At 42.1% G+C, this 23,537-nt stretch overlaps 3 protein-coding genes across 5 annotated transcripts; 2 read left to right on the forward strand and 1 right to left on the reverse strand.

Annotated features, from left to right (window-relative positions):
• Positions 1–2,749: 2,749 nt before the first annotated feature.
• Positions 2,750–6,241, forward strand: kera (keratocan). Its single transcript, XM_035147018.2, has 3 exons — positions 2,750–2,902; positions 4,076–4,950; positions 5,049–6,241. Exons 2-3 carry the CDS (start codon positions 4,089–4,091, stop codon positions 5,216–5,218), a joined length of 1,032 nt encoding a protein of 343 aa, XP_035002909.1. The 5' UTR covers positions 2,750–2,902; positions 4,076–4,088; the 3' UTR covers positions 5,219–6,241.
• Positions 6,242–7,210: 969 nt separating this feature from the next.
• epyc (epiphycan) lies at positions 7,211–20,380 on the forward strand. Of its 3 annotated transcripts, XM_035148141.2 has the most exons (10): positions 7,211–7,551; positions 10,125–10,323; positions 15,585–15,753; positions 16,088–16,579; positions 16,852–17,064; positions 17,696–17,827; positions 18,055–18,213; positions 18,309–18,511; positions 19,042–19,137; positions 19,682–20,321. In XM_035148141.2, exons 2-10 carry the CDS (start codon positions 10,132–10,134, stop codon positions 19,850–19,852), a joined length of 1,827 nt encoding a protein of 608 aa, XP_035004032.2. In that variant the 5' UTR covers positions 7,211–7,551; positions 10,125–10,131; the 3' UTR covers positions 19,853–20,321. The 3 variants fall into 3 exon arrangements, with proteins under 3 accessions (XP_035004032.2, XP_035004033.2, XP_035004034.2); XM_035148142.2 differs by lacking the exons at positions 16,088–16,579; positions 16,852–17,064 and having other exon boundaries at positions 7,224–7,551; XM_035148143.2 differs by lacking the exons at positions 16,088–16,579; positions 16,852–17,064; positions 17,696–17,827 and having other exon boundaries at positions 7,231–7,551; positions 19,682–20,380.
• Positions 20,381–20,887: 507 nt separating this feature from the next.
• On the reverse strand, positions 20,888–23,022 carry si:dkeyp-38g8.5 (uncharacterized protein LOC568385 homolog). Its single transcript, XM_035148144.2, has 4 exons — positions 22,856–23,022; positions 22,301–22,394; positions 22,001–22,088; positions 20,888–21,908 (listed from the first exon to the last, which is right to left on the reverse strand). The coding sequence occupies exons 1-4, from the start codon at positions 22,926–22,928 to the stop codon at positions 21,189–21,191; spliced, it is 975 nt and encodes a 324-aa protein (XP_035004035.2). The 5' UTR covers positions 22,929–23,022; the 3' UTR covers positions 20,888–21,188.
• Between the last annotated feature and the right edge of the window lie 515 nt (positions 23,023–23,537).

Genomic DNA, 23,537 nt, shown 5'->3' on the forward strand with positions numbered 1-23,537 from the left:
TGGGACTCAGACCAACAACAATACAAGGCTAACCAGGTTAGCTCTGTCTCGACTGGAAATCAGAGCCACTGAAGCTGTGGACGATCATCAGACCTAATCACTGGAAGAGCAAGAAGACCAGTCCTCACCTGGCTGCAAGCAGACCACTCAAACCAGGAGGAGCAGGTAAAGATCTTATCTTTCTTTTGTAATAAATCCATTTGAAAGAGGAGAAGTGAGACATTAAAACAAACAGCTAATGGTTACTTTGCTTTATCATTAGCACTGATGTGCACCCTTCCAGCCTTTCAGAGCCTAGAGGTTAATACAAGAAAATGATGTTAGTGTTTAGTGTCTTTTTTTTTCAGTCACTGTTATTTTATAACATCAATATCAGGATCCACACTTTCATAATCGATCAATTCACAATGTTTACACACGGAACTTTGTAAAAAAAACAGCTGTGGTTGTTGGACACACATCTTGGAAAATCACTGTCACTGCCAGACATGTTTTATTTCCCGCTACACTTACACCCATAAACACAGTTACTTTCTCATTACTGGATGCAGTATAAGTCATGCTAACTCCTCCAAATGTTTAATGAGGTGGATTTTTTGCAAAGCCATCGACTGGAGCCCATCCTGCAAAAAGCCTGTGCAGTCCAAATACAACCCGTGGTGTAATTAACATAGCTGGCTCAGACACAAAGCCCCTGGCAGGAAATTAGCATTATCATATTCCTCTGCATGTGTTTCTCTTTAGTTTTTCAGAGTGATTTCTGTTCAGAGATCTGTAAAGTCTGACTCATCACTTTCAGCAGCTGGAGTATTTAATTGTGAAAGCACATGTCCTCATTGGCTGTTGTTTTGTAATTAGGATGCAAGGGTGTCCCGTCTGTGTGGGCAAATATATAAACAGTTTATTTCAGTGGAATCACACATCTTTAATTGTATTTTTGAACTTTATTCACATTTCTGACACCTTGAATAAGTGTTATTCTCACTTTTCTCTCAGTTATAGAGAATTCTAAGCGTAATTTCTTATCACATGGACATTTTCGACTGATTCTTGATTTAATCCACAAAGCTTTTATGAGGCTGCTGGACCTGTAGTAGTCATAGTGGTGGAGTGGAGGTGTATTTTCAGTGCAGAGGTTACAAGCCAGCTGTCCTGTTACTTAACATGTTGCATGCTAAGTAATTGTAAGGTCAGAAGTCTCTGCAGTCTGTCAGCAATCAGAGAGCATATCAATCATATACCTGTACTTCAACAACAAACATTTGCATCTGTAAACAACTACAGATTTTAGCATTATACCATAAAGGTGTGGAGAGTGGTACACTCACTTTAGGCCAACCAGCTACATTTGTTTGGACGTCACAGGGAAAGATGCAAACATGTGTCTATTCATCTAAATGTCAATTTGTCGTGGACTTACAGTTCCTTTAACTGTCCCATGTCTGTCTGTGTGAGTGACCATGTGTAGAGGAATGATCACTGTGCACAAATGCCCTTTGGCTAACACAGGAGGAACTCTAATGGGCTTGTATGGCTGATGGCAAGTGCTGCTCCAAGTCAGCGAGGATTATCCTGTTGCATTCAAGCCTTTGCCGTCATTGCTAGAAATTAGCACAATCTCATGCTGGCATGTGGAGAGGTCACCAATCCTGACGCTAGCAATCTTCTGCAAAAACAATTTGCTTGGCCAGCGTGCAGTGAAATCCCCCCAGATTAAGTCTGACCTCCATCCCATAAAACCATTACCTCTCATGTCTGCTGACAATGTTTTGTGCGTAAGAGAAGTGTGTCATATTGGTGCTTTATGCTTTACCTGTAGAGACCAAACCTCTTATGAACATAAACTCATCACAATCCTGATAGTTCATCATTAAACAAAGTGTGTAATATTCAATTACACTATTCATACTCACTTTATGTACAGATTTCCCTCGAGCACTACTTTGAGAACACTTCTCTTCTATTCATATCCCTTCATCCTTCAGTTCCGGCAGATCTTTCAGCAAAATATTAATGATGCTCCACCTCATCCCACTGCCCAGTACAATGAAGCCATTGCAGTTTCTTTCAGAGCTGCCTTCCACCTGCTTCAAGGTGACACTGCTGGAAAGGAGGTCAACCGTGAGCATGAAAAGACACACACGCCTTTCTATATATATACATACATATCCAGTGTCAGCCAAATTATTTTCTCTGTTACGTTGTACTGCATTATCTATAGGTTCTACTTTGTTTATAATTCCACTTTCTCTACTAGTTGTCCTGTTTAACATGAGGCAGTGTGGTTCTTGTACACATTTGGGGATCACGTGCTTACAGTCTTGGCAGCGAGGCTACATGGCCTCTTGCTGGTTCCACTCCTGTGAGCTGTACATTTGAAGACAAAATTGTGCACATTACAATTATACTGAACTGTATTTTTGCTTTTCTTCTTCATCCCACATCCTCTGTTGCCTACAATCAACCAGATTCATTAATCCTGATCACACTGTGGACAGCAACAGCACAAAATTAGGGCAAAAGTGCAAAGGTCAGTAAGGATTTGTGAGTGGAGTTAAAAAGAGATCAAGCATGCACCCAAGGGAGGAAGGGTTTGTACATGTGGAAGTCAGCAAACAAAGAACACGAAGGCTTGCATCAGCCTGTTTCTAAGTGGGCCAAGTCTCATGCACTGAAAAGGCTTAAGTACGCTATACCATGGGATTATGACCTTTGATCCGTGCCGCATCTGATTGGCCGAAAAGGAGCTTTAGTGTTATCAGGAGTGACAGGCTGGCACACGTTGAATGAAAAAGCTAGTGGTACAAATACAGGGAGGTCAGAGGGATAGCCTCATCATTTGCGACAACACTTGTTGACTTGCTGAAGGAGGACAGGAAAGAAGGAACGTGCTAAATTTAAGGTAAGCTGGATATCTGGATGGCACTGATGGGTTGTGTGGGTCGGTTTGATATAAATCTGTCCAGCAACTTCAACTTGGTTTTATGGAAGAAAGAATCGCACTTTTAGCATTTGTGCAACACCTCGTACTCCGAACTTGGGTCAAGAAGCTTCGACAGCTGCACAATGAGAAAACAGGGGCACATCTCTCAGAGCAGATGTGCCGGGTTTGTCTTTGAAGTGTGCCCATCCATGGCCGACCCAGAATGAGTTCCAGAGGAACGTGGAGTGCATCAAAAATTTAAACAAGCACCAGATGGCAGCTGAGAGGGATCAAGTTCAGGCTTAAGAGATGGATGGATGGAAGATGGCAGAGCTGGACTTGGATTTTGTTACTTGCTCCTTTCTTTTTTTTTTATTGTACTTGACATTGTTTCAGGCAATAATACATCTATCCTCAGTAGAATATCTGCAATGCTTAGCAGAAATGTGTGTGATTGCATATCCATTTGTTTGCAATTAAATCAGCTGTACAAACCAAAGTAATAAATCTAAGAGTTGCATGCCATAGTTAGCCACACACTTTGCAATCAAACCATGAACATGAAGTTCAGTGTGCATCTTATAACTGACATGCAAAGTCAATTCAAGTTCGTAATTCAAAGGTTTTCCAAATGCAATTAAACCTGACCTGGGTCTGCATCCTGTCTTTGGAGCTTTACCTGTCACTCGCAGACACAGTGATGACCCTGAGAGAGCAGACTACCTTGACCTGCTGGCAGCTGCCACTGGAATTTAAAGATAATGACATTAGCGGCAGAGTAAGCGACACGCGCTGGTTTTGGCCTATTTTAGGCAACTGTTTGCATTAGTGAATACTTAGTCAGCTGTTTCAATTGTGAATGAATCAGGCCACATGATTGATAGATTGGTGGAGATTGATAGGCCTCCTTAACCAAGAATCACAAAAATAGACATGTGTTCTCATGTGCAAACAGTTGCATGGGTCATCACAGTATCGTCCTAATTCCTCAAAGACCCCAATCCTTTCTAAACGATATCATCTTATCTGATCCCATTTACCATGGATATGGAGCATTCACATGTCTCTTTGCCTTAAGGCCCCTGTAACCCTGATCAGCACCTTACGCAGCTGTTTGTCTATAACATGGCTTTTTCTCTCTTTCTATCATAGATTGGATTTCAAAATGGCACATCTCACGAGCCTTCTCTGCATCTTGTGCCTGGTCGGGTCCGTCATCGGCCAGGACATGCCTTACGAGGAATACATGGCCCAGATCCAAGCCTGCCCTAAAGAGTGTCACTGCCCCCCAAACTTCCCGCGTGCTGTCTACTGTGACAACAAAGGCCTGAAGACCATCCCCCAAATCCCTAAAAACACATGGTATCTCTACATGCAGAACAATTTAATAGAAGTGCTGTCAGCTGATGCCCTGCGTAATGCCACACAACTGCGCTGGCTGACCCTAAACCACAACAAAATCACAAGTGAAGGAGTGGAAGAAGGTGTCCTGAGTGCAATGTCTAACCTGGCGCACCTGTACATGGATGACAACCTCTTGTCTTCGGTGCCATCGCCCCTGCCAGCCAGTCTGGAGCATCTACGTCTCTCTCGCAACCGCATCTCCAAGATCCCCGCTGGTGTCTTCATTGGTCTGGATAAGCTGAGCCTCCTGGACCTCCAGGGGAACAAGCTGATGGATGATGCTGTGACTGAGGTGAGCCTGAAGGGTCTAAACAACCTGGTACAGATCAACCTAGCCAAGAACCAGCTGACAAGCATGCCTCTTGGCCTCCCACCCACCACCACTCAGCTTTTTCTGGATGGCAACAACATTGAGAAGATCCCAGCCGGCTACTTTAAAGGATTGCCCAAAGTGGCATTCCTGAGGCTCAACCACAACAAACTTGGGAGCAGTGGAGTTCCCCCAAATGTGTTTAATATCTCCAGCATTTTGGATTTGCAACTGTCCCACAACCAGCTGACTGAGGTGCCCGTCATTTCCTCAGGCCTTGAACACCTTCTCCTCGACCACAACAAGATCAAAAGTAAGTCTATGATTCATTTCAGTTCTAGATGCATTGAGGAGAGTTCTTTCATCCGTTGCATGTAATGTAACCTTGATTTCCTTTTGTTGTTTTTACAGGTGTAAGCGGCTCCAATATCTGCCCTGTCTCCATTGACAGTGTTGACGACTCTATCAATGAAAGTGTTCCTCGATTGCGCTACCTCCGGCTGGACGGCAACGAGATTAAACCACCAATTTCGAGGGATGTCATCCTCTGCTTCCGTCTCCTGACGTCCATTGTCATCTAAGAAAATGAAACTCATCTACATGTCATTGGCTAATTCTTATTTCCCCCAATCAATGACTCTGCAATTTGGATGCTGGTCTAAAGTAATTGGACTTGTGACATAGGTCAAACTTGCATGTTTGTGAAATATTTTACACTAGTTGGCATCAACTGACTTTATTGTTGTGTCTCGGGGAAAAGCTCATTTTCAGTTCCAGAAAACATGAAGATTTCAGTTTGTTTAAAATAAAATTCAAAAGTAACAACAAAGTCTTGAAGGAACCTTCGAGTTAGACGCTGAACTGAGGCGGCTGTTGCCCACTAGTTGTGCCTTATGTTGTTGTAAACATCCGCATTTAGAATTATGAACCAAAATCTCTTACAACATAGCATGACAGTGATTTAGGGGCGAATTATCATACTTATGGTATGTGAATATCTTAATGATAGTGACTTAATGTCATTATTGTTTTTTTTAGCAGGAGGCAGAACCTATGAATGCATAGGGAAATATATCTTTGGGTTTTTTATCTGCTGTTTCAGGAAAACCTTTCCTTTATATCTGTAGACTTGAAGCCAAACAAATGTTCTTGTGTTCTTTTAACCTTAGAACATTATTCTGTTCTACAATTATGAATATGTACTGTAGGTAATTTATTTTTATTTAATATTGTTTGAGAAAAATTGTCCAAAAAAATGCAAACATTTTAGAGTCCTGTCTATATTCATGGCCAATATTCCTTAATGTTTTGTATGCAAAAGAATGCCAACACTACTTTTTAATTCTGGTCATTATTGAATAACCAGAATTAGAGGAGCAAGAGATTCAATTTTAATTATCTTGATTTGAATAAAATTTCCAAAAAGGAAAATGTAATTTTGTCCTTTTTTATATCTTTCACCGAAATGTAAATTATTTGGTAGAAATACTATTGACAATCGGGTGTTTTTAGCCACGTCACTAAAATGTTTTTTTTCCATTCATTTAACATTTTCTATGAATTACCGGACTTCCATTACATGAGTAAAGTAGCCTTGACCTAAATGTTGTGTTTGTCTGTCTTCACTCATTCACACCTCTTTGGCCTATAAAACAACATAAATAGGAAATAACATGCCCAGATCACCTTCACACCTTCTACTCCCAGTCAAGTCTCAGGTCTTTTCAACACATAATCCATGTTTTCACTGACACAAACATGGTATCCCAGCTCACTGTCAATTATCACATGAATTCCCAGGCTCTGTACAATGCACTCTGTCTTATACTGTGGGCATCAGTGACTGGGATAAGACATTTGAGGCCAAATTTCATTTAATTCTTTGCCTTTTTGAGAATGTTTGGCAGAAGAAAAGCTCTGAATATAAACCCCAGCCTATGTAGCAGGTGCAGACCAATTTCTGGCAGTTCCCCTATGTCCTTTTCCCCTCACTCATCAAAAGGTCTCAAGTTACCATCGGAGTGAGAGGAAGAGGTGGGCAGGTTGAACGTTGTGGCCAAATAAAGCAGACAGGCTGAAGCTCGCCAGCAGCTTCCTGTGTGTCCATTCTTTTCCTTCCATCAATGGACACTAATGACAGATTGAGTATGTGCATCTCTTTGAATTCATCTGTGCAGAGTTTGAAAAAGAACCACATGCCTTGCTCCAACCCCAGATCAGCCCATTGTCCGTGAAGTCAAAATATGTGATCCCTCAACTGACTGCAGATCTGCACATTTAGCCAGTGACGGCGCAAAGAGAAACCAGCTTCAACCAAAGAGGGAGGGCAGAGGCCTTTCCTCCAAGCGGGGACTTCCTCTCAGCTCCATGCTAACACGGGCTCCTGACAGAGATCCCATTGTGTACAAGGCCCCCATACATGAAAGCAACACATGCCAAAGTTTCAAGTCGCACAAATATTTCAGTCTGATTGAGTCTTATAAAAATAAAGGATACTCTTGTAAAGGACAAAAAGGTATTTCGTCACTTGGGGGGGCCTTCGCTCTCTCTTTCTCCGTAGGCCTGGTGTGTGTGCTGTGTGTGTGTTTGAGAGGGTCCTGCAGGCTGGTGTTCAGTGTGGGGTGGGTGCTCTCCGAGTGACCAAAAGCAATCTGCTCTGGTCCAATCAGTCTCAGTGCCTACCTTCACACATAAGCGGCAGGGCACTCAGGTCTGCCAGAGCACACAGACCTACACACACCAACACACTCGTCACATTCACACACACACACACACCTTTCACACACTTCATACACACACACACACCCTCCCTCTTCAAGGCACCCTGCGCGACCTCTCACCATTGGCCAAGTCCCGGAGCCCTCAGCATCTCCATCACGGCTGAAGGGACCATTCGGGAAAGCAGGAGACAGAGGTAAGTGTTCTTGGTGCTATCTTCACGCTGGCTCAATGGCTCTGTGGTGCGGGGGATTAGACGGGCAGGCAGGTTTAACTAGCCCCTCCGAAACATGCTGCTAGTGGGGCTTTGCACTGGAGCTTCTGGTCCATTGGTTGGAGATGCAGCTGTTGATTTTCACTCAGGGGTTTGCTGTGGAGGGTTGCAGGTGTCTGCAATGTGAATGTGTTTCTTATCCTAAAGCAACGATGGTGACTGTTAAATGTTGGCGGGTGGTTTTATCAGCTTCAGTAGATTCAGGTGTCCAACAGGTGGTTTGGATCTGTGACAACTAATGACTTATTTTTCATGGTTTGCACTTTCTTCTGCCAGTTTTACTCAAAATACCTCTTTCCAATTTAGGGGAAAAGTGATTAAAAAGTTTTGCTTGTTGTTAAAAAAGTTTTATAGATCCCCTCTTAAATCAGAAACTATTTTTCTCTAACTACGTTAAATTCTGTGTCACCTGCTTTTTGAAAATACCTGTTAACTTTTTATGTTAGACAAATGTACCAGTTTCCTCTGCTACAAGCAGCAAAGGGACGTCCGTCATGTTTGCTTGTGGCTTTTGAGGGAAAAAGGTAGAATCGGTGGATATCTGGAATGCCCAATGTGGAGCCAAGCATAACACAGAGGTAGTCCGGAGGCTACACTCATACACACACACACACACAGTTTTCCACACACTGCACACTGTGATGGCCTGTATAAAAGCACACCTCTGTCTCCAGCATAGTCCTTCTTTCAGTGTAGACATGCTGCATTTCTCAGGCTCGTGACAGAAAGTCAGTTCACTGGAGATGCTGGACTCGTCCGTTTTTCAGTCTGATGCACGATATTCACGTGAAAGTAAAAATAAAGAAAAACTGATTTGCATCGTTAGTCTATCGCTCTCATTTCCACAAAGATTAGATTGACGACTTAAATAACTCAGGGATGGTGTGTGCTTTTTAAAAAAAAATCTGTCCTCATCCTAAAATAGCAGCACAGGTTTCTCAACTTTCTCCCTCTCTGAAAAGATAGGTGTGTTAAGACAGTGTGTGTCTGTGAGAGGATGTGTCTTTCCAAGTGTGTGTGTGAATGTATATATGTGTATGTGTGTGTGTGTGTGTGTGTGTGTGTGTGTGTGTGTGTGTGTGTGTGTGTGTGTGTGTGTGTGTGTGTGTGTGTGTGTGTGTGTGTGTGTGTGTGTGTTTGACTGCTGAATGAAGCTTTTCCTTGCAGGCGTAACTCACTGCCATCCTGTCCACAAACCTCGGTGGAATTTGGAGTTTGAGTGCTGAGACATGCAGCGACCGGGCCTCATAAAGCCCCTCTGTAAAGGGCGAGGGGTCGAGTTAGCTTAGAAACCTGTCTCTCCCTCTCTCTCTCTCTCTCTCTCTCTCTCTCTCTCTCTTGCACTCTCTCCCTCAGTCTTTTTCCTCACTCTCTCCATCTAACCCTGAGGGCCAGCGTCTTGTCCACCTCTCTCTCCATCTTGCTCTTTTCTCCTCTTCCTCCCTTCCCTCGCTCTCCATTTCTCTGCCCAGGCCTGGAGGACTTTCTTGAAACTGCTTCAGGGCCTGCAGCGATGTGGCTACACCTGCCGTCAGTGTGCTGTGAAAATTCCCCACTCTCAGATCATCTTTCCCCAGTCTAACATCTGGGATGCAGCTTATTAAGTGCTAATTAAATATACTAATCCTATCACAGCTTCACAGTTGTTATTCACATTTTTTAAACTTAGTCAACCTGGCTTAGCTTAGCAGGGAAATGAGCTACTATCCAGGTCAAGCCAGCAGTTAGTAGATCTACACTCATACCGGCTAATTTTATATTCCTGTAGAAAAGGAACATCTCGCCTGTGCCCTCACTTCAGATTTATCGGCCAAGAATCTTGCTGCAGGATTCTGCCAAAGCCTTTTTTAGTATGATTGGAAGAAACAATCGAAACCTCAGCCAAAGACACAGGAATTCAAATAGAGCTTTCTCAGGGTTTTACTGGAGAAGGAGCAAACGCAAAATCTCTGCTCCTCCGAAAAATCCTAAAAAGGCCGACAGTAGATGTCTAATAGAAGTTTAGCTCTGCAGAATCAAGACTACGTCCCCATGGTTCCTCATCAGATCAGCTGTGACTTCTGACCTTTGACATGCCACAGGAAAGCAGCGATTTAAGCCAAGATGGCTGCTCCCTGGAACAGTGAGCGTCCGGCTCAGTGAGGCGTGAGGCCCTCATACTCTGATCTCTTCAGCTGTCTGCACCTCAGTAATGAATTCACCAACCTTAGTGACCCAAAGTCAAGCCCTGATCTGTAACAATATAGAGATGCTGTACTGTCAATGGAGCCAATACCAGAGAGACCCGTCCTGTTGAAGTGCACCGATGTGGAACTTAAATCCTCAGCAACAAGTTTAAAGCTGATTATCTGAATTTGTTGGTGAAAGTTTGCCACGTTTGTTCTTACTTTTCAATTATGTGTTTTGCCAGTAACGTGGGAGAAATAAAACAAAATAGCAAATTGGAAATAAATGATGTTCCCTCCTCGATCTTACCTCCCTCTGTCCGTGTCCAGGTGGACGATGAGGATGCTCATGAGGCTCGTGTTGGGACTCTTCGTCCTCAAAGCGGTGGTGGCCAGCCCCAGATTTTCCCGACAAGCGGACTTGGACTCATACGACGGCGCCAACTACGATGTGGATCTAGACAATTTAAATTTGGAGAACCCGGATATCTACGACTACGAAGATGGGCTGACAATTGATGATCCTCTGGTAAGAAACTGTACAGGTCCAAGACCATTTCAGTGATCCACTCTGGATTTATTTCTGTTTTCCTGGGGTCATTCTATGTTGCCATTTATTCTACTGAGTAGAAAGTCAGAAAATCTTCATGTTTTGCTCACCACCAAAAGGCAGACCAGGATATCTATGGTTCAGCTGCTTAGGAGACAGATATAATCTTTGAGAGAAAGTGGAGACCAAACCGGAGCTAAAAGAGAGGACTCACAGTCACCGGGTGGCTTGAAACATAACTCCAAATGAATGCTAATATGAATGATTTAATAGGCAACTGTTTGCTAACAACTTTGCTTTATCTTACAGGTGATATAATATGTCGGGTTGTGCTTATAGATTGTTGCCCAAAAAAAGTTTGACATGTGGAGCTGACGTAGGATTCATGCAACTTTGACCAGTTATCTATCTCTCTATCAGTTTAGTTGTTTGACATTACACACAAATATGCTCAATATCTTGATCTATTTCTGGAAACCTCGGGGGTGACAGACAGGTACAAGCTGCCTCGAATTCCTCCGAAATCCAGATTTTCTTCAGATTTCACAAATCACAGCTGTGTTGGTGTAATAACTGGCTGGTTTTGATCTGAGGTCACCAGGTTCAGGGAGCAGACAGGCACCATGCTGCTACCAACAGGAGCCATTTGGAAAAGGGACAAACCGCTTTACAGCTTTACCCCAAATACTTCACATTCATACCTTGGACAGGCTCCACTCTAACTTACATGCCCTGGAGTCCATCTGGGCATGGAGAAGTTTTATTCCTGGAATCAAACATTATTTATGGGCATATTTTTTATCTTGTTTTTTCGATCTTTTAATCACGTCAAATTCAGAAATGTTTGCTTATGCGTGGCCAATTCTTAAAATCCCCAAATTGCTGCCAGAGTGTGGCAGGAAGGGTTACTAACGTGATAAATGGATTCGGGAAGTTCACTCTCTTCAGATCTCAATGAGTGTCATGTGGCATGCCTGCAGGGCATGCTGGGACGGCAAGATGTTTCATGTTCCCATTTATACTTTTATGCAACGAGGAAATTAAGCTAAAGTGATGTCAAATTGGCACGAGGCAAATGGCCCCATCCACATCCACATAGGATTTTCATGCTTCCTTTGAGTTAAACGTGATGTGGATTGCACTCACACAACTGGAGCTGTCCCACAATGCATTGCAGATTTGGCAGAGTTGTCGAGATGTGGTGGTACTGAGAACATAAAGCATAAAGTCGTAACCCACAATCTTTTGTCCCGAGTTTGAAATGTTTGACTTCTGGTCTGCAAATCTTGTGCAGACATGACAGAGCTCACTGTGGGAGAGTTGTCATGTGTCGTGGGGGGAATGGTTTTGATAATGTGTCTCTGCTTAACACGCCTGGATGTGACACAGCACGTTGCATAAGAGTCCGTGGGAGTAGAAACGTTCGAACTGAATAAACACACATTTATACACGCAGATTTGAGACGGAGCCGAATGCAAAGATGTGTCTTTTTGTTTTGTTGACAACTTAGTTAAAGTTGAGACGACAGAAGGTTGCTTGAGATTGAAATGGTTCCATTCACATGTCAGATGTCGGGGTAGAAATGAAGCGATGATAAGCTCCCTGCCTCTGGAATGCTGAGTCTTTACTTTCCACATCCAGCTCTTTGTTAGTGCGTCTCCTCTTTCCCCTCGAGGAATGAGAAGTTAAGGCTCAACTACGATGTTATGTAAGCAAGTATCCTCAGATCTGCCGCATTCAAAAGTCCCTGCAATTGCTTTAATCGCAGACTTTAGGTATATTTATCCATCCTTCGTTTGACACAGACTTTCTGTCTTTCGACATGTTTCCTTGAGTCAGATAACAACTTTAGAACTAGGTGGTTTTGTTCATTGCAGCTGGTACCTTGAATTTTGAACCTTTGTTGTACAGATGCTGGAGAAATTAACATTTACTCCTGTAAAATATAGATTCTATACAGAACTTCTGTATAGTAGAAAGTTATTTTGTGAGCCTACTGTGGTTCTTCATTTAAAAAAAACATAATAACGATAGCTTTATTCATATAGCACCTTTCAAAACAGTCTTTACACAGTCCTTCACAAAGAGGACAACATGGAAATAAGAAAAACAATACATGAAAGGTAACAAGTATTTAGCAATAGCATTTAAAATTCAATGGCACGAATAAAATAATACAAAATACACTAAAAGCCTGAAGCCATTTGGTAAAATGTAAATTTTTTAGATATGATTTAAAAACACACAAAGCCTTATCTGAAAAGTTCATAATCTTTATCTCATATAATCTTGTCTGTTGATTTACTCAAATATGGAGAATTTTGTCCCTGTATTTGTCTTGTTGGGAGACAGATGAAAAGATTGACACTACTGTCATGACTGTGCATTACACATGAAGCTACAGCCTGCAGCCAGTTAGCTTAGCAAAAAGAATGGAAACAGGGGGAAACAGCTAGCCGTGCCATGTCCACTCAAAATCTGCCCACCAGCATCTCTACAGCTCACTATTCAACTAATTTACCAGATGACCAGAACCCTTCATCCAGGCTGATGCTACTTTTGGCTGTGACCAGTATTTAAGCAAATCCTTCTGTCGTTCTATCGCTTGTAAAAGATGCAGCTGGTGAAGCAACTGAATTTCAACTGACTGACATACAACATACAACATACAACATACAACATACAACATACAGCATACAACATACAACATACAGCATACAACATACAGCATACAACATACAACATACAACATACAACATACAACATACACAGCAACAACGTATTGATGCTCAGATTCAGCGTCTCTGCCTGTGCTCTCTGCGTTCCCGTGCAGTTTCCAGATTTTTCTGTATTTTTGGTGGCCAGCCTCTCGCCTCTTCTTTTCCCTCGAGTGTAAATGTTTGCTTTTGGGAAAGGGGGGAAATGAAGGGGAGCGCTGCAGTGAGCGAAGTCTGTGCAGGACATTTCAAAGGCCCACCTTGTTGTATCTCAAACTGTGCCTGTGCCAAGCTTTAACACTGCTGAATATCTCTTCCCGAACCTGATTTAATGTGTCTACGTTGCCTTTTCGAATCACTTCTATTTGTCTGACTTCGTTCATCTGGACGTTTATTTACTTTGACTTCTCCCGGCTTATTGGCATTTGATCACTTTGGTTGAAAGTGGCTGAAAAGACTCAAATATGGATTCTTGCAGCTACCATGTGTGTCTTGGTTCCACAAGGACCATTCCCTTTTCTGAGGGTTGAGTCAGACTCATTGGACGTGAGAGAGAGTCAGGTATTACCTGTGCTGGTGTGTGGGGTTTCAGGGCCCTCGTCTGGACAATAGTGGAACTGCAGGTTTAGTCAATAACCCAAATATTATAGGAAAAAAATGCAACGACTTTACATGCATGAATAATAGGAGATGCAAATAACTGGACCAAAAGCACTGTCATTCATAAACATTGCTAGAGTTGTCTTTTAATTGAATCCCTAACATAAAGCCTATTGTATAAACAAAGGTGCTACGCCTTTAATTTACAAAGTAATTTGATATTTATGAAATGAAGGAAAAGGTAGCACGAATATAGTTTTACATCTAAGTCTTTGGTTTTGCCCTCTGCAGCTTAAAGTTTAGTAAAAGGCACAAAACAAGGTTTGCAAACACCATCACCATCATCAAAAAGAAAGTAATAATGCTGAGAATTTCTTACCAAATATTAATTTCTTAAACAGATATTTTTCCCTATGATGTAAGGTTGGTGAGACGTTTTTTCTTATGTTAAATATTAAATATACAGGAGATATATGTGCAGAAATCATTGTTGCACTGTGGTCAGCTTCCTACTTTTTCTACCTCGAGTTTGCTGCCATCTAGTAGTGGAGGAAGGAAGTTATACCGTTCATCCTGAAGTGATGGACCAGTGCTGATCTCCCTTTCACAGATGATTCAGTCAGTTAAAGTGTTTTTTTTCCTGTTAAACAAAGTAAAGGAACAATAGAGAGGGAAGGGTAAAGAAAAGCAATATACAGAAATATAATGTAAACTAGCAACTAACTGTGAGTGTAAACATATATGAAAAACAAAGATACACTTTTCCTGTTCAGGGTCAAGGGGGTGTGGCTGCTGCTTACACCAGGGTGCAAGAAAAAATATTTTAAAAGTTTGTCATTAACATTAAAATCTATTTTATGAAAAATATAACATTTATTTATTTATTTTTGCTCATATTGTTTTTATTATTCTTCCTACAATGGTCCCAGATGTTTAACTATGAATTTTAATTTATGTTATTATTAACTTTTGCTCATGATGGTTCCAAATACATCCTATGATCATGTGACGCTTCGGCCTCAATGACTCAGCTGTAGCTGCTTGTTGGGAATAAATACATAAATACACAAAGTGTTAAATTCTCTGCTGAGTATTGTAACTGTAGATGTTGACGAAATAAAACAAACACTGCGAGAGATTTGGATTCTAAACATTACATTTTCCTGTTTCCTGTTTACTTACTGACCGTCAACACGTACGCACATAAATGCCAGTGTCTGTCTTTTGAGACGACGTCCCACTGGGACCTGAGGCAGAACTCGTGCTACACAACGTTCAACGTTGAGTTGTCAAAGATCTGTGGTTGGAAGCATGTGCACGTTTTAATAGTCATATACTGATGTGTTGTGCCTCATACAAATACATGATTCATGACGTTTATTTGTCCAGAGCTGAAATAGATTTTTTTAGGCTTTGCAGGTTTTATCCATCTGCACAGTGTTAATGTCATTTAATCTAAATTTAGTCACTTTCTCAAAATGGTGTTAAGATGGAAAACTACAGAGGGTGTCTTCATAAATGAGGGAAAATCAGTTTTCTGAATACACTTTTAAAAACAACTGACAGACTCTTTAATGTCCAGTCTGTATAATTTGCTCATAATAACTGGTAAATTGATAATAAATCAGAAACTGCACCGACCTGCCCACCTTTAAAACATTAGGGTGAACTTTCACTTAATTATATTGTGTGTGTGTGTGTGTGGAATTGGAGCTTAGCTGTTGATATGTGTATGTTCACTATTTTATTTTGTAATAAAGCTAAATATCTGGTTTTCCCAATGAGAAATAATCACGTTTCCTTACTTCTTGGAAAATTAGCGATCCGGACAAACAAATTAGACCTCGTCTATTTATTTATTTTTATGGTGCTCATTTCTAAAATCTTACATTTTTGACTCACTGCTGCCGTCTTTCCCTCAGATAGAGATTGGAACGCTGGCCCCACCTGACTACAACTACCCCGTACCCGAGGCCTCGCTGGAGGAGCAGACAGAGGAGGAGGAGGAGGAAGAGTTGCCGCTAACACCCCAGCTCATCCCTCAGGGTTCAGGGGGGTCCGGGGTCCTCATGGGCCCAGACACACAGAAAGGTCTGAAAAAGCACAAGCGTTTAGGTTCTGCACACCCAAAAAAACATCAAGTCATTCGGTACAAGCGAGTTCAGGAGGTTTGAGAAGACTCGCTCTTCTTCGGGGGTTATATTTGTGAAAGCAGCCCATAATTAACAAAAAACACAAAACACTAATCTGTCCTCACATCTCATTTTCTGCATCTTCATCAATCATTGTGTCCATGTGCATGTCTTCCATTTAACTGTCTGTTTAAATGTGTCCAATCATTATGTCTCCTTCTACTGAACCTGATTCATGATCCATGTCTGTCTCATGTTTCTGTTTATTAATACCTAATCTTGTCTCTAACAAGAGGTGGAGCTGCGTCTGACGCCCATTGACATCCTTCATGTCTCCGGGGATTTTGGGGGTTCCCTAGGGTCTGGGGCCTCTGGAGCTTCTGGGGCCTCTGGGTCTGGAGGTTCAGGAGATCCACTGGTCTCTGGGTCCTCTGGGGGTTCAGGTGACATTGTCCTAATCTCCGGAGCCTCCGAGGAGCTGCTGAGCTCCGGGGGGTCTGGAGAGTTCTTGGTATCTGGGGACATCTTGATATCTGGGGATTTCTTGGGATCTGGAGATCTCTCAGGGTCTGGGGTGGGATCCGCAACCTCTGGAGCCTCTGGAGACATTGGCTCTGGAGGTTCTGGGATTTCAATTGAACTCCCCCTGGGCTCTGGAGGGTCTGGGGACCAGTCTGGTTCTGGGTTCTCTGGGGATCTCTTGATCTCAGGGGCCTCCGGAAGCTCTGGGGTTTCTGGGGACTCTGGTGGGTCTGGGGACTCTGGAATAACTTTATTATCTGGAGGTTAGTACCTTTACAGAGCAGATGTTGATCTGTGTCGAAATGATCTGTCTCTCTCTGTGATTTATGTTGATTTTTCATCTTAAATTCCATTTAACTGCTTCTTTTGTAAATGTAGTTAAATGTTGATCTTACTTGTTTATTCGTCTAAATGTCGTATTTGTTCATATTCAGTCTTTCTAACAGTGTGAGTGCGATTGATTGGTTAATTGGTTGATTGATTGTCTATCTCCCTAACTGCGTGTCCCCTAACCCCAACCTTTGGCTCTAACAAGAGGAGGAGCTGCCCCTCATTCCCGACACTATCCCCCAAGAGGCATCGGGTGCTTCTGGGGATTTCTCAGGAGCTTCAGGAATCTCAGGGGCCTCAGGGGATACAGGAGTTTCTGGAGACTTAGGCATCTCTGGAGCCTCCGGGGCCTCTGGTGTCTCTGGCTCTGGAGACGCCGAGGTCCCCGAGGTTGTTCTGGTCCCTGACATTGACGAAGGTCAGTATCTACTCTAGCTCTGTGTGAGATACGTTAAAGGAAGTGTAAAAAATCTAAAACTATATCTCACATGCCTAAAAAGAGAATTTATTACCTGAGCAAAGTGCTGAGCCAGCTAGTCTTTATTATGAACATTAGAATATAAGTGATATATGTTTCCTTTAAATAAAACTCCACAGAGTACCAAAATTCTTTAGAACAGGTCAAGATTTATTGTGAAAGCTTTATTTGAGCAATAATCTGTTTTATTCACTTCAAGAACTACTTTCACATTAATGTTTATACCAAGTCCACTGTGATTATCTATCCTGTTATCCCCTCATAGAGCCAAATTATACCACAGACAGATTTGGAATAACTTCCCTTAAAAGTGTTGTGTGTTCTTTTCTAACAATCATGTTTTTCGTACCCACTCAGCAAATCACATTTCATGTCATTAACACCGAAATACATTTTCATTTAACCCCCATTCATCCACTAAATGCTAAAAACACAATATATTAGCAGTGATGAACTGACGATATACTGGATGTGACTTAACCACAGCGGCAAACAGCTGATTGCCAGACTTCCTGTCCATGTCCTACTCATCTAACCTGTTTCTTTAACACCTGATCTTGTCTCTAACAAGAGGAGGGGCTGCTTCCCACTACACCAGAAACCCCTCAGGAGGGTACTGGCGGTGTAGAAGGGTCAGTGAGCTCTGGATTGCCAGAGTCTGGCGAACCCGACGAGCCCGATGAGCCTGTGGTTGACAGACGAGGTCAGTACTGAGCAAGACAGGGACAGAATTCAGAGAGGCATCAAATTAAATCTCTTCTGCGAGATCCTGATAACTTCACTTTGTTTGACTTTGGGGATTAGAAGCTCTTGGGGCTTTGAGGGAGGTTAAGTCCCTAAACAATCATCCACTCTACCTCCTATTTCGTCATAATTGTCTCTCTCCCTTCTTTTCTTCTACTCCTCCTTCTTCTCATCCATGCACTCCAGGTATGCCCACTTGTTTGCTGTGCACGTGCCTCGGTGGTTCGGTCTACTGTGATGACTTGAAGCTGGACAGCGTTCCACCTCTGCCCAAAGACACCACTCACTTCTATGCACGCTACAACAGAATCACCAAGATCAACAAGTCCGACTTCGCCTCCATGAGTATGTTTCCCTTTCCTTGAATGAAATCAAGTGAATACTAGACCAGGCACCGGCCTTTAGTGAACGCCTAAGTGTCTTTTCTCGCCTCCTTCCAGACAAGCTGAAGAAAATCGACTTAACCTCCAACGAGATAACCAGCATCGACGACACGGCGTTTATGGGTCTGCCCAACCTGGAGGAGCTGGTGATCCGAGAGAATCACATCTCCCAGCTGCCTGCGCTCCCCGAGACCATGACCCTGATCGATGCCAGCCACAACGACATCGGCACCAAGGGTCTGCACAGAGAGGCGTTCAAGGTACGTGCACGTTACTGTCCCACACCAAAGGCCTTAAATCGTAGGGTTAATCAAGTATCCCATCGATGGATTAATGAGCTGAATATCAGACATAAATAAACACACACTGATTGATTATGGCGGTTATTAAATGTATTATTGATCAATAATTAGGAGACAGAAGTGACACAAAGGGTACAAACCAATAACCACCTGCTGCCCACACAAAGACAGAATAACCTTCTTACATTGGTTTAACAATCAGTTATTGGTCAATACTCATTGCATAGTTTGTCCACCAGGGGGCCCCATGTCCATTCCTACTTCTTGGAGATCCACATAAAAAAAATGTTTTTAACATCATCAGTTGAGGTGACGGTACAATATCTGTTTCTGTGATCACGACTCAATATAGAGAACAATGTCGTCGGGAGGCAGATGTTACAGCACGTTCCTCTTTGAAATAATACTTTAAAGGGTTCTGTCATAAATGGCGACATCTAAAGATCAGGGATACTGAAGATCTGTGTCTTTGTTTTCTTTGTCTCCAGGATATGACCGGCCTGCTGTACCTGTACATCACAGACAACCACATCGACTACGTGCCTGTGCCTCTGCCAGACAGCCTGCGATCCCTACACCTACAGGTAGGTCGGCTTTGGCCTCACGTTTCATCGCTCTCCGAAAGGTCAACACTGAAGATGAAATGTTCAAAGCACTTAGGGTTAATCCTCTTTCTATTTCAAAATAGATATGAAATAAATAGGATAGTCATCTGGAGTAGGATGTGATTATAGGTCTTGTATAAACACACTTAATCTGTCTGGATGTCTGCTCGTGTTACAAATCAAACACTCACACACCCACGTAGTTTCTGAAATCACCTGTGTGTGACAGCATGCATAAACTTTAATTATACTTAATATTTATATATTATATATACTTTAATTAACTTAAATCCTTTCAGGTATATTTGTATAGCCCATATTCACAAATCACAAGTTGTTTCATAGGGCTTAACAAGGTGCGACATCCTCTGTTCTTAACTTCAATTCAAAACATGATCAGCCGTCGCCCCCTCTGTGCTCCAGTCTCATCTATAATCATTATAATATAATAAATGAAGTTTCATCGCAGCAAATCTAAAACACGTGGATATGTCTCATGCTGTGTCCTCCTCTTATCATGCAGCGCAACAATATTCAAATGATGCACGGGGACACGTTCTGCAACCTGAAAGATTTCAACTACATCAGGAATGCGCTGGAGGACATCCGTCTGGATGGCAACCCCATCAACCTCAGCAGGACCCCGCAGGCGTACGTCTGCCTGCCCCGCATACCCATCGGGGATCTCATTTAAACCACACAGACACATACTCTTGCACGAATGCAACCACATGCACACACCCTTTGTACATATTGACACACAAGACCAAACACACACACACACACAAACACACACACAGAAACCATTTGTTGACTCTTCAAATATTAAGAAGTCAGTCAAACTTTGTGTTGACATTTCATTAACGTCCACAAACACGTAAATTATGAGTCAGACTCTGGTGATCAAGCACATACACACTCTACTGCTCCTTTTTCCTACTGTTGTTCTGACTGCTATTTTCGGTATAACACACACACACACACACACACACAGTGTTACCATCTCGAAAATTCAATTCCAACCAAAATGCATGTACACACACACACATATTTACACACAAGAACTTTGTCAAAAGCCAAATTGTTCCGCAACTTGATGAAGTGACAACATTCAGAGAAATCAGTTTATTAAAAAAAAAAAAACCTTGAACAACATGTACGTTTCTGTTTATTCTCTGTACAAGACTGGCAAAAGAAAAAAAAATATCTGTAATATTGTTTAAAGATGTTTGTTTTGTAAAAAATAAAAATAATATTAATATTAATAACAAATTTAACACTTTTGGAAATGTATACTAGCATAAACTTATTGAAGCTGGAGCTTAACGAAAGGTGAATTGAATCTAATGCAATAAAAGAAGCATTTAAATAAATCATCATTTGTTGTAAAGTCTGTACTGTAATATACAAATATATATTCTGAAAAAGAAACAAGATTTTTTTTACATGAACTGCAATATTTGGTTTATTACATTTCAAAAAAATGATGTTTCAACCATGCACAATAGCTTCTACCAAGGACTCTAATGTCTGGAGTCAAACAACTAAAGACTATTGTTTGATTTGGGAGGGGGGGGGGTGTTGATTTTGATTGTGGATGGGGTTGAGAATAATGCTAATAGCTTGCTATTGTGTGCTCTGTATGGAATAACCACAAGTGAATAAAGTTGTTTTGAAGACCTCTCTGAACCAGGAGTGGCTCAACGTTTTTCATTGAGAAGTTGCAGGTTTAAGAAAAGTGTGGATTTGAAAGAAAAATTAATTTTCAGACGTGACCTCCGGACGATGTGCAGACAGGGTGTAACGTATTAATTCTGCTCTGGAGATCACATGTTGTTTACAGCACATCTGGGTTTTATCCTTTTTACATCTGTGACTTCATCAACACCCCCACTCGCTCGCAGGGAATCCATCGGCTCCTCCGGAAAGTCCGCAGAAAGTCCGGAGGCTCTCACTCGGACATTTGCGCTCACACAGAATGTTCAGTGCAAATCCGAGAGCAGCTAAAAGTGAAAACTGATTTTGTAAATTCAAAAACTTTCAATGAGTTTTTCAAACAAATAAAGAAACCGCTCCTTCCTGTCCATGTCCACAGCGTGTGAGTCTTTCACCTCGCCGTGGTTTCCCGTAGCCTCCTCTGTTGTTTCTCTTGGTGCAAATAGTCTCTCCAGCCGGGCTCTCTCCCGCTCCAGAGCCCGCCGCTCCCTGCACATAGCATCTTTGTCCTTCTCCACCATCGCCTTCTCCCTCTCCAGCACCACCTTCTCTCGCTCCACCGTCGCCATCTCTCTGTCCAGCGTGGCCCGGTCTCGCTCCAGGGTGGCGACCTCCCGATCCAGCACCGCCCTCTCCCTCTGCAGAACCAGCCGCTCCCTTTCCATCAGCCGTATCTCCTTGTCCATCACCTGTCTTTCCGTGTCCATCACGTTCCTCTCGTCGTCCACCTCCTGCATGATGAGATTCACGTCCAGGCTTCCTTCCTCCTCCTCCTCCTCATCTCCGTTCAGTGAAACCTCGATCTCCGGCCTGTCTGCTACCAAAGATACAGGGGGCGATGTCCCCATGGATAACCTCCTCCTCTTCTTGGGCTTGGAGATGGGTAAGAAATCACGAGTGTCTTTATCACCAGGGAAAACCTTGAGGGCAGGGGCGCTGCCTTCCAGTCGACCCTCTGTGGCTTCGTCCATCAGGTGAAAGTGAGCCCACATCTCAGGGAACACTTTCATCCCATCTGAGGGGTTCTTCAGGGCCTGAGGAGAAAGAGGTGATGATGACATCAAGTCGAGATGAAAACCAGTCTGAATGTTTTATCAATCTAATGGAAATATAAACTCAGGAATACCTTGTACTTCTTCTTCATGTTCTCCCACTTTTTAGATGCTTGACTAAAGGTCATCTTGTGTTGTAATCCCATGTGCTTGAGGATGGCCCTGAAAATATCACGAGTAAGGTGTTAGTTACAAAATGATAATAACTGTTCTACGACTTCAATTCTGCAGAATGAAATTGGAGAAATCTAAAAGCAGAGGATGGAAATGGAGAAAAACATTAAAATAAACAGTTTCGACAGTAAAATGCATCTACACATCTACATCCGTCACATAGACCTTTGCTTTTATATACATTTGACTCCGTGACGTACTTCCATGCCCGCCTGGACGTGTTCCTTTTTCCAGAGAAGAGGGAGGTATTACAAATCCTCAGCTTCACAAACTCCTCAACTTCTCTCGGACTCACTGAGAGAGAAAGAAGGGAGGAAAAAAACAAGTTAAATTTAAACTTGGGAGAGTTAAAAACAACGACAATTGACCGTCCACTCTTCAGCTCAATAACATTTAAAAGATAGACAAATAAAAAATTAAACTGCAATTGGAGCTTGTTATTACAGTGTGCACGTATTACATAGATAGATAGATAGATAGATAGATAGATAGATAGATAGATGGATAGATAGATAGATAGATAGATGGATAGATAGATACATAGATACAGTATATAGATAGATTAGAGTGGTTATTTGTTTAAAGGGGAGGATGCACATTCATTTACATGTGCACTTAAGTCTAAATGATGACGTGCTTGTGTAACTTTTCCACATTGATCCATGCACTTCCTCTGCGCCGAAGCTAACTCCAGCTGAGCTTGGCTAGCCTCTATGGTTAGCTTCTGTGGTTAGCTTCTATTCGCGTATACTTACTTTTATATATAAAGTCCACGTGGCCGCCATTAGGAGAAGTGGTGCTGATGTAGTCGTGATCACTGAACTCCATCTTCCCCGTTCCCCGTTCTTTGTTGTGGCCTTTTTTTTTTATCAAGTGTCCTTCGTGGCTCGTTCCTCCTTCCGAGGGACCCTACTTTCTTCACCGCCGCCTGTAAAAACAGGACGCACCGGAGGCAGAATCCCCTCACTGTCGCCACCCAGCGGTGTGGAGTGTTTATCACACTGCGAAATAAAGAATGACTTTTTAACTTTTTAACTTTTTGTTACAATCGACAAATACACATTGAAATAAAATACATATACACATTGCATTTGTGTATATACAAGTGTACAAGCAAAATCAATAGTAAGTAAATAATATGAGTAAATTATTAATATCAGTAAAGACCAATTTTACATATTGAAAACAAAACATATAGAAAAAGAAACAGTTTGCTTTCACTAATGCACAAATTTGAGACACACACTTTTTTTACACACAAATATTTAAATGTCCACTCCACCACTTTTGATAGGGAAATATTTTATTTTATTTTTCATTATTTATTCATCACAATGTTGTTTTATATTTATATTTTTCTTGACATGGAGGAAAATTAACATTTACATTTACTCGTGCACAATTTTAAAACTCTTATTTTCCATTGAATGTTTTCAT

This window comes from Hippoglossus stenolepis, chromosome 22 (genome assembly GCF_022539355.2).
Source record: "Hippoglossus stenolepis isolate QCI-W04-F060 chromosome 22, HSTE1.2, whole genome shotgun sequence".
Classification (NCBI taxonomy): Eukaryota; Metazoa; Chordata; class Actinopteri; order Pleuronectiformes; family Pleuronectidae; genus Hippoglossus; species Hippoglossus stenolepis.

Coding starts and splice junctions, on each gene's coding strand:
- si:dkeyp-38g8.5 (XM_035148144.2), bottom strand. CDS start 22,928: ATGGAGTTCAGTGATCACGACTACATCAGCACCACTTCTCCTAATGGC. Junction 22,395..22,855: donor CGTGGACTTTATATATAAAA/GTAAGTATACGC, acceptor TTTCTCTCTCAG/TGAGTCCGAGAGAAGTTGAG. Junction 21,909..22,000: donor ACATGAAGAAGAAGTACAAG/GTATTCCTGAGT, acceptor CTTTCTCCTCAG/GCCCTGAAGAACCCCTCAGA.
- kera (XM_035147018.2), top strand. CDS start 4,089: ATGGCACATCTCACGAGCCTTCTCTGCATCTTGTGCCTGGTCGGGTCC. Junction 4,951..5,048: donor CGACCACAACAAGATCAAAA/GTAAGTCTATGA, acceptor TTGTTTTTACAG/GTGTAAGCGGCTCCAATATC.
- epyc (XM_035148141.2), top strand. CDS start 10,132: ATGAGGATGCTCATGAGGCTCGTGTTGGGACTCTTCGTCCTCAAAGCG. Junction 16,580..16,851: donor AATAACTTTATTATCTGGAG/GTTAGTACCTTT, acceptor GGCTCTAACAAG/AGGAGGAGCTGCCCCTCATT. Junction 18,512..19,041: donor TGCACAGAGAGGCGTTCAAG/GTACGTGCACGT, acceptor CTTTGTCTCCAG/GATATGACCGGCCTGCTGTA.